This window comes from Embiotoca jacksoni, unplaced genomic scaffold (genome assembly GCF_022577435.1).
Source record: "Embiotoca jacksoni isolate LCO1_2020_lvr unplaced genomic scaffold, fEmbJac1.0.p SCAF_10, whole genome shotgun sequence".
Classification (NCBI taxonomy): Eukaryota; Metazoa; Chordata; class Actinopteri; family Embiotocidae; genus Embiotoca; species Embiotoca jacksoni.
In genome coordinates this window covers 13002818-13013226 of record NW_027185230.1, presented here as the reverse complement: position 1 = coordinate 13013226, position 10409 = coordinate 13002818, and the positions used below count along the sequence as shown (strand labels likewise).

Genomic DNA, 10409 nt, shown 5'->3' with positions numbered 1-10409 from the left:
GTGCAAAAAAAAAAAAAACACGCTGGGTGTCAGATGCTCTTATCATCACCAGCGGCGTGAAATCAGTTGGAAAATACGGCAGGTAGTGACTGTGTGTATTACCGAGTGTAATTTAAGGGGACGTTTTGGCAGCTCTGCAAACAAAAAAAACCCCAAAAAAATAAACCAAAAAAATGATGTTGCCATCGCACCTGGCGTGCAGATAATTCGTGCACACGCCAGCTTAGGAGCATCGTTATCATAATTATATATTTTAACAGAGAGCAGGAAGTACAGTGGTGTGAAAAAGTGTTTGCCCCCTTCCTGATTTCCAAATTTTTTTTTTTTGCACGTCTGTCACTTAAATGTGTCAGATCCTCAAACTAATTTAAATATTAGTCAAAGATAACACAAGTAAACGCAAAATGCAGTTTTTTAAATGGAGGGGTTTTTTTTATTATTAAAGGAGAAAAAAAAATCCAAACCCACACGGCCCTGTGTGAAAAAGTGTTTCCCTCCTATTAAAACATAACTTAACTGTGGTTTATCACACCCGAGTTCAATTTCTCTGGCCACCCCCCCCGGGCCTGATTACTGCCACACCTGTTCTCGATCAAGAAATCACTTAAATAGGACCTGCCTGACAAAGTGAAGTCGACCAAAAGGTCCTCGAAAGCTAGACATCATGCCGAGACCCAAAGAAATTCAGGAACAAATGAGAAAGAAAGTCATTGAGATCTATCAGTCTGGAAAAGGTTATAAAGCCATTTCTTAAGCTTCGGGACTCCAGCGAACCACAGTGAGAGCCATTATCCACAAATGGAGAAAACACGGAACAGCGGTGAACCTTCCCGGGAGCGGCCGGAGTCATCCGAGAGGTCACAAAAGACCCCGCGACAACATCCGAAGAACTGCAGGCCTCACTTGCCTCAGTAAAAGTCAGTGTTCATGACTCCACCGTAAGAAAGAGACTGGGCAGAAATGGCTGCATGGCAGAGTTCCAAGACCAAAACCACCGCTGAGCAAAAGGAACATTAAGGCTCGTCTCATTTTTGCCAGAAAACATCTTAATGATCCCCAAGACTTTTGTGAAAATACTCTGTGGACTGACGAGACAAAAGTTGGAACTTTTTGGAAGGTGTGTGTCCCGTTACGTCTGGCGTAAAAGTAACACCGCATTTCAGAAAAAGAACATCACGCCAACAGTAAAATCTGGTGGTGGTGGTGGTGTGACGGTCTGGGGCTGATTTGCTGCTTCAGGACCTGGAAGACTCGCTGTGATAAATGGAACCACGAATTCTACCGCCTACCAAAAAAAAAATCCTGAAGGAGAACGTCCGGCCGTCTGTTCGTGACCTCAAGCTGAAGCCGACTCGGGTTCTGCAGCGGGACGATGATCCAAAACACACCAGCAAGTCCACCTCTGAATGGCTGAAGAAAAACAAAATGAAGACTTTGGAGTGGCCCAGTCAAAGTCCTGACCTGAATCCTATCGAGGTGCCGTGGCGTGACCTTAAAAAGGCAGTTCGTGCTGGAAAACCCTCCAATGTGGCCGAATTACAACAACTCTGTAAAGATGAGTGGGCCAACATTCCTCCACGGCTGTAAAAAGACTCATTACAAGTTATCGCAAACGCTTGATTGCAGTTGTTGCTGCTCAGGGTGGCTCAACCGGTTATTAGGTTTAGGGGGCAAAACACTTTTTCACACAGGGCCATGTGGGTTTGGATATTTTTTTTCCTTTAATAAAAAAAAAAAAAAAAAAAACACTTAAAAACTGTGTTTTGTGTTTACTTGTGTTATCTTTGACTAATATTTAAATTTGTTTGATGATCTGAAACATTTAAGTGTGACAAACATGCAAAAAAAAAAAAACATAAAAAATCAGGAAGTGGGTAAACACTTTTTCACACCACTGTACATAGGAGGGAAAAGCAGAAGTGAGATGATTAAGTAATAAACTGGGAAGACGGCTGCATTATTGCCACTTTACCATCGGTGAATTAGCAGTTCAGATGCTCAACTTTTGTTTTGTTTAACTAATTTGTGTTAAAATGCATTTGTTTGCATGTTCTTCCTCATATGCAGAAAGGAAAATAACTTATTTTGTTCTCTTTAAATACTTGCAGAATATATGCTTAAAATGGCTTTAACAAAATGTGCATAATTAAATACAAATCTTTTGTTTTTGTGCTGAAATTAAGCCTTGATATGTTCACCGGAGTGGAAAAGTTGATTGCGTTTCATTGATAATGTCCGAGGTTGTACTCCAAAACAGAAAATGCAAGGATTCAAAAGCTTTATTTGTCACCCCCTCAGTGATTTTTCCAAAGTAAAACGTAAAAGCAGCTTAAAATGCTGCTGTGCAATGAAGAATGAGAAGTAGAAAGATGGTAAAAAAGGAATTAGAAAAGTCAAATTGAGGGAAATAAATTTAGTCATTGTATAAAAGCGCCGATCGGCCCAAAAAAATTGGGTTTTGAAAAACACAATATGTACATTTTAATCCAGGTCAAAAGGAATACGTCTTTTTCTATTTCGAAATCACAGTTGCAGATCTGCAGTCCCGACCAATCAGAACTCTCGCGTCAGTCAGAACCTACGCGTGGAACGTCGAAGGAGCTTCCGGGTGTTCGTTCCGTCTCCTCCCGATCTGTTGATTCAATTTAATTCGACTCAGTTTCATTTATATAGCGCCAAATCGCAAAGCGGGATATTTCATGGCACTTAACACGTTAAAAGTCCTTACAGCAGAACTTTACAACATTTTACGGATGAAACCCCAACAATTCAACAGGTCCCACATGAGCCGGGAGGCAAAAACTCCTCTTTAAAGAGGGGAGGGGGGGGGGGAACCTCTGACGGCAGAGGGAAAGAAAAAGGGAAAAGAGAGTAAAAAAAAACAAAAAAACATGAAGTTAATGAAATGTAACGGTGAGATATGAGTGTACGGAGGGTGAAAGCGCGAGAGGAAAGAAGCTGGGCGCATAAACGAGGTCCCCCGGCCGCCTCGGCCTACGACGGCGCGACTGAGGGACGGTTCAGTGATGGAGGTAAAGATTTCGCCGGTGCTTCCCCGGGGTGCGTGTCGGCGAGGCGGCCTCTCGGACTCGGGAAGCCGGACGACCTCCTTCCCTCGGTGCACCAACGAATGCCAGGACTCTTGCGCGCGTGTGTGTGTGTGTGTGTGCGCGCGCACAGCGCAGGAATTTTGATCGCACCCCATTGTTCTGCGCTGACCTGAAATAACTTCCAGTACGTGAACACATCACCTGCCAAAATATTTGCAGCTTTGGGTTTTTAGGTGTTTTTTCCCACACTCAACAAACACTCATTCTTCTGTCCCGCAGCGGTATGGCAGCGCTTAGTAAAGAGAGAAACATTTTTGTGTCGACTTATTTTGAAGATCCTTTACGTCCCGTGGCTACGCCTCTTCCCGCACGTAGCCGAGGTAGGCGACCGCTTGTCTCGACCGCCCGCTGTTCCTTTTTCCTTTTTATGACGGCAAGATATCCTCACGAAGTATCGGCCGTTGCGCAGCAGCACGTGCACAACCGGGACGTGCCGCGTCGTCGTAAAAAAAAAAACGAAAGCGCAGCACGCTGGCCCCCCCCCCGCACACTACGAAATACGAGCAGATGTGGCCGGGCATCCCGGTACTTTCGGCGTGCTACGTTTAACATACTACGCGCCGGGACATGCTAAATACTTTTTCTGGCGTACTGGATAGTATGTTGGTGCGGATGTTGAAACGCAGGGTCAATTTCTGTCTGTGTTTGCGCAGGATAACGACGACGAAAGCGTTCGCTCCCATACAAAACCTAGAAAACAACGAGGCACTGCGACGTGTAGAGGAACACCTTTGCCTATCTATTCATTTACTGTGCGCACACAAACGAATACATTAAAAAGGTTATTTTTGATTGTCCAAATTAACTGTAAAAAAAATGTTCAAAATATAGAATTCGTTGTGCTCTTCTTTCAACATTTTATAAAGAAACTTGGGTAAAACAAGTTGTAAAAGTCTCTGCTGTATTTTATTAACAAACCATCATCAGGTTTAATAGATTGCTAGGTTTGTTACGCCATTTCTTTCATATAACTCGGTTAATCCACATTAAGGAGCCAAAAGTGAGTTACGAAACCTGAAATCCGTTTTGGATTTTATAACCTTTTCTTTTTTTGACCAATTCACTTCAACGAGCAGGTTAATGCAAAAAAAAAATGTAATCCTTTTGTTCGTCGCAACTCGCCAAAAGAAACAAACAGATGTGGTCTCTCGGTAAAAACCGTCCAACCCGCCACTGCCAGGCTTGTTTATCTCCAGAAACCACGCAGACTGCTTCAATGAACTGGATATAAAATTGGAAAGCAGAGCACCGGGGGAACTTTGAGCAGAAAGAGCAGAAAGGGGGAAAGGTTCGCATGAGGGAGAGGAGAACTCGACTGGTGAGTACCAATCATGTTTGTACTGATTTTTTTTTGTTTGTGTGTGTGCATTGAAGAGCGGTAGAATATTTTATGTTCTGTTCTTCCGATTTTGACATCAGGCTGCTGCTTGTGCTTGACTTGAGCATTCAAATTTCATGCCTAATTTCATATTATGAGTTTTAGCGCCATAGTTTCTTCATTCAAAACGTGGTCAGCTTTATTTCTCACTTACATCTCCTTCTTAATAAATATTTCAGAACAAAGTGTTGATCACAAATGCTCTGAAAGTACATGAAGAGACAATAAATTTCAATTTTTTTTTTCTATAATTCTGACGTACTGATGCACCCTGGGAAAAAAAAAACAACAACCTCATACTGCACTTAGAGTATGAAATATTTCATTCGTTTCAAGTAGATAAAAGAGTAATTTACAGAACTTTCATTTGATTTTCAACATTTGGGGCTTTTACAGTGTTTGAATTGTTCAATAGTACATAGCTGCAACAGTAAATTATTATTTATCCATCAGTAAAACTAATAATAATCATGAAACTGGCCGTATATTTAATTCCATAGCTCAAGTCCATTTTCAATAATACTTTTCAAAACTTTTTTGTTTTTTTTGTTTTACGTTTTTCTGCAATCTGGAGCTTCAGACTCCTTTTTTTATTATTATTATTATTATTATTATTTTTTTTTTTTACCACATAGTCATAAATTTGTTTTTACATTCAAAAATAACTTTGGTTTCCGTCCTCCGTCCCGCCTCTGTCTCCCTCGCAGGGATGAGGCCGTCAGTGTACTTCTACCTGACCTTCGGGCTGGGTCTGTGCCTCAGCCTGCTCTGCGTGCTCTTCGTGAGCTGCTGGAACACGAAGTGGCGCGGCGGCTTCTCCTGGAACGGCTCGGCTCTCGAGTCCAACTGGCACGCGGTGCTCATGGTGTGCGGGCTGGCCGTCATGTACGGCAACGGTAAGCGGTGACGTCAGCCCCTTCACACCACTTTATTAGGTACACGTATCTGGAAACTGAAGGCTCTGATGAACTATAAATCCTGAAGTTTGTAATGTTTTTTTCTTCGTTGTTGTTTAAACTACAAGCAGGTGTTTGATTCGACTTGAACTCGTCGGGTGTTTCTGTTATTTAGTCCACTCTTATTGGTGTAAATGGGATGGGGGGGGGGGGGAAACTAAAATAGGTTTCAGCTTTCCTCTAATATAATGTAATCAGACCGGTTGCTGTACATCCTACCACGATATCTTAAAAGGGGAAATAAACTGGGTTGCCGTCATTCATACGTACAGAACATATGCCGTTATACAATGCAATATAATAACAAGTTAAGAACTGCCGAACAGGCTTTTTTTTTTTTTTTTTTTTAAAGAACATTAATAATAATAGCCTTGCATTATTAATAGGGCCTTTGCAAAACTTTGGCCCTCAATATTGACCTAAAGGGGCCCTCCCTTAACGTTACATGTGAAGATCTGCACACAGTCACAAGAAGCATGTAAAAACAGTTATTTAAAGTCGTCTGTGGCTCTGGGAGGATCTTAAAGTCTGAGAAGATGACACTGGTAATCTCTGTTTTCTTAGATTAGGTTTGAGATGTAAATTAGTCCTTTTAAAAGTATTCATTTATGCAAATTTGAGGCATTTAATGTATCAAAAGATGACTTTGTGTTTCTTTATAGAAGTTTTTAGGACCCAGTGTTTGTGGAGCTTGACCCACACTAAAAGTCAATATATTGATTTGGACTTTTCATAATCAATTCCTTTGAGCTCCTTTTAGAGCTGGTGACAAATAATTGAAAAAAAAATGCTTATGAACAGGTGTTTTTTTTTTGGTACAACTTGTGTGTGCAAGTTTTGAACTCCTCCCACACAGTGAGTGGATACAGGGGTGCATTAATACAGACTGCAAACATAATGTACAGAAAAATATTTATTTAAAAAGAGAGTTCCAGAAATTGATCCAGATTTTGTTTCGCAACATTAAAAAAAAAAAAAAAAAAAAAAGGTAATGTCGAAATGATAATTTGTTACTGCTGACTGAGCCTGGACTATTTTATCCATCAGTTATCAAAACGAATGGATTTTGTAATTATTGTATATTGCAAATACACCCAATGACGTGACTCCATTTCATTTCTAAAGTGATAATAATAGAAAATCAATGCTGTGTTTTTTTCTGCAGCGGCCATCGTGTTTCGCATCCCTTTCACCTGGAAGCAGAATAAGTACACTTTGAAGCTGGTGCACGCCGGACTCATGCTGTCCGCTCTGTTCCTGTCCGTCCTGGGCATGTGTGCCATCTTTGACTACCACAAAGGTCTCCAAATCCCTCACATGTACTCTCTGCACAGTTGGGTGGGCATCTGCGCCATCGTCCTGTTTGCATTCCAGGTGTGAATATTTACTCAGATATAACAATGTTAATATTATCAACTCTATGTAAGAAACTGTAAGGATCACTCACCCTCTTTTTGTTAATTGTCCCCGTCCCTGAATGGACAGTGGGTCCTCGGCCTGATCGGCTTCATCCTGCCTTGTTCTCCGAGGTGGTTCCGCAGCTACCTGAAACCCGTCCACATCTGGTTGGGAAAAGTCATCCTCATGCTCAGTCTGGCGTCCTGCATCAGCGGCATCAACGAGAAACTGTGAGTGCTCCCGACAAAATCACACATGAACAACATTATAATGCCAAATTATTATAATATAATATATAATATAATATTTTTCTGTTGTAGTCACGAGGGCCCTGACGGCGCTTACACCTTGCTGCCTATGGAGGCAGTATTTGCAAATGTCCTCGGTATCCTCATTATGATTTTTATGATGGTTGTCTATGGGATTTTATCCAAAAAGCAATGGATGCGGCCAGAAATGGATGATGCTAATATTGTGAGTATGATTACATAACAATCGTCGGTGTCTGTTTGGGTTAAATAATACAGATGAGATGTTAGTGGAATTAAATGTGTCATTTTATTGCCAGCATTCATTCATGTTCATTCTGTATGTGTATTTTAACTTTCTAAATGTGATAATAATCGAAATGTCATTTCAATTTCAGCCTCTGCTCAGTGAGAGCAGGACATGAAAACCGTGGCACGGAGAGTCTGGAGTCGATAGGTGCTTTTATTTCAGCAAGATAATAAATTGTGGTGCTTTCAATGTTTACAAAGGATAAAAAAAAAATTAAAAAAAAAATTGGACTGATTCCTCCCCATGTTGTTTTAATGTTGGGTGATGGCTGGTTGAAACTGTTAGGAAAATAAAATCTCTGTAATTCTAATTTCTTACATTTTTCCTGTGCGTTAATTGTTCTTGTACTTCACAGAAATAAAGGAAAATTGATTTTGAAATACGTTTCTTACATTTCTTTTGACCTGAACTGTTGAAGCAGGATTTGATTGACGTCAAATAAAACTAAATACAGTTGCACCTGCTTGAACTTTCCTGAGTCCTTGCTCCACCAGCAAAGCGCCTTTAGGAATTTCAGTGTTATTGTTCAATAACATTTCCCCTCGGGGATTAATAAAGTAACTACCTAACCTAACCTAACCATTATGTTCTCAAACCGATGAACTGAAGCTGCAGTGTTGAGGGTATTGCCTCGTGTCACCACTAGATGTCAGTGGAGTGCAACATTAATTATTGAGGATTATTCAGTGGCGGTGTGAAGTGCAGAAAATATGCAGTGATGGATGTACATTAAATTCCAAGAACAAAAAGGACAGTAACATGCATCATATGCATGTTAAATGAAATTACTTTCATACACGAGACAGCCATGTACATAAAATTCCAAGAACAAAGAGGACAGTAACATGCATCATAGGTTAGGTTAGGTTAGGTTAGGTTAGGTTAGGTTAGGTTAGGTTAGGTTAGGTTAGGTTCGGTAGTTACTTTATTAATCCCCGAGGGGACATTTTTTCGCTACAGCAGCATACAGGAAGCAATAGATAATAATAGAATAATAGAAAGCAATAAAATAGCAGTAAAATGGCAGTAAAAATATTAAATATAAAATATAAAATGCACAGTATATACAGTACAGTATATATCTATATATATATTATATACAAACAACCAAGAAACACAGTCAACAGTGTTATTGTTATGTGATGGATTTTGCCAGAGGTGAGTTATTGTACAGACTAATTTCGGTCAGCAGGAATGATCTCCTGTATCTGTCCTTGTGACAGCGGAGCTGGAGGAATCTTTTGGAGAAAGTGCTCCTCTGTCCCTGCAGCAGGTGGTGGAGAGGGTGGTCAGGATTATCCAATATGGATAATAGTTTGTTCAGCGTCCTCCTCTCCACCACCTTTTCCAGGCTGTCCAGTTTGTAGCCGATGATGGAGCCGGCCTTCTTAACCAGTTTGTTAAGTCTGTTGGCGTCATATGCATGTTAAATGAAATTACTTTCATACACGAGCCAGGAAAAGAAAAGAAAAGGAAAGAAAAGAAAAGAAAAGAAAAGAAAAGAAAAGAAAAGGAAAGGAAAGGAAAGGGAAAGGAAAGGAAAGGAAAGGAAAGGAAAGGAAAGGAAAGGAAAGGAAGGAAAGGAAAAGGAAAGAAAAGGAAAGAAAAGAAAAGAAAAGAAAAGAAAAGAAAAGTCTTTGTTATTGTAACGCCCACTCCGGACGCTAGATGGCAGTACCACATCTAGAGGGGGGAGGAGCTTGCAGTCTGTCCAAATTAAATGACGAAGAAGAAACGGACTTCCTGTAAGTTCAAAGTTCAGTGCGCCGGCCTGTCACAACACCCAGCTAGCACAGTGGCTAACATCACCCTGATCAAAGCGTTTCCTCCGCCACAATGGACGTAAATCAGGCGAAACAGGAACATCTACTCGCGTTAAAAGGTATTTATCTGCCGTCCGCTCAGATATTCTGTCTTCAGCGGTTATTTTTTTTTTTTAGGGGCGTGAAAAACAAATGTTGTCATTGGTGGCCGCTGTTAGCTGCTAGCAGCTAACTAGCTCAGACGGCATCGGGACGTTTTCTCTTAAAAGAACAATAAACGCGGCTGCTGGCTTTTACACGTTTGTAAATATGAGCAGCAAAAATGTACCTAAAGTATTGTAAGTGTGAAGACTTTTCATTTATTCCGTGAGTGTATTTAATTCACTGCTTGGCCTGACTAGAAATCAGCACTGGGAAGTAACTAAATACATTTACTCGAGTACTGGTACAAGCTGGAGCTACTTCACTTTGAGTATTTCTGTTTGATGGTACTTTACATTTATTAAGACATATTTGGTTTCTTTTCACGTGGAAGATTTGACGCAATCTTTTAAAAATTCGACACGTTTGTAAAAAGATAGAGAGTTTAATAATACACTTTATTTACCATATTGTGTGTGTGTGTGTGTGTGTGTGTGAGAGATATATTGTGTGTGTGTGTGTGTGTGTGTGTGATATATTGTGTGTGTGTGTGTGTGTGTGTGTGTGTGATATATTGTGTGTGTGTGTGTGTGTGTGTGTGTGTGTGAGATATATTGTGTGTGTGTGTGTGTGTGTGTAAATGTCAATGGTATATTACAGTAAAATAAATAGACTTCATCCCTCTGCCTGATCTTTTTACCATTAAGATTTGATGTTGTTTATTTAGGTTAAAAAGTAGAAGTTTCTCAACTCTTTCAAGGAATATAAAATATACCAAATGTCAAAATCACCAAATTTAGAGATGCGTCTCCACAAGTTGTTCTGACCGCACATCGTACTTTAAAAAAAAAAAAAAATAAGGCTCGGGTGCACAGACGTAATAGTAATTTGAGGTGGCGTCGACATGTTGGAGATCAGGAGCAAAATTTATTTAAGAAGTTTTAACGTCTAGTAAACCATGTGACTGAATTAAAAAAAAACTAATTTTGTTTTTAAAACTTTTAAATTGCTGTTCTGTATTTGATAATCCACCTAAAAATGAAATCCTTTGTTGTTGTTTTTTTTTTCACAATAACACTTTTTTTTTTAACCGTCTTAGTTTGGT

General features: G+C 40.1%; 2 protein-coding genes across 2 annotated transcripts in view; both read left to right on the top strand.

Moving 5' to 3' along the window:
* Window positions 1-5131: 5131 nt before the first annotated feature.
* On the top strand, window positions 5132-7741 carry LOC138204555 (lysosomal membrane ascorbate-dependent ferrireductase CYB561A3-like). Its single transcript, XM_069159856.1, has 5 exons — window positions 5132-5384; window positions 6610-6818; window positions 6930-7072; window positions 7163-7316; window positions 7489-7741. The coding sequence occupies exons 1-5, from the start codon at window positions 5198-5200 to the stop codon at window positions 7513-7515; spliced, it is 720 nt and encodes a 239-aa protein (XP_069015957.1). The 5' UTR covers window positions 5132-5197; the 3' UTR covers window positions 7516-7741.
* Window positions 7742-9159: 1418 nt separating this feature from the next.
* The window catches only part of trappc13 (trafficking protein particle complex subunit 13), a 10727-nt gene continuing 9477 nt past the window's right edge, over window positions 9160-10409 (top strand). Inside the window, 1 exon segment of the mRNA XM_069168080.1 lies at window positions 9160-9282. Coding sequence (XP_069024181.1) covers window positions 9237-9282 — 46 coding nt within the window. The 5' untranslated portion in view covers window positions 9160-9236.

Bases quoted from the DNA above. Each gene is read 5' to 3' on its own strand.
- LOC138204555 (XM_069159856.1), top strand. From the start codon at position 5,198: ATGAGGCCGTCAGTGTACTTCTACCTGACCTTCGGGCTGGGTCTGTGC. The intron at 7,073-7,162 runs GTGAGTGCTCCC...TTTCTGTTGTAG, and splicing joins AGCGGCATCAACGAGAAACT to TCACGAGGGCCCTGACGGCG. The intron at 7,317-7,488 runs GTGAGTATGATT...TTTCAATTTCAG, and splicing joins AAATGGATGATGCTAATATT to CCTCTGCTCAGTGAGAGCAG.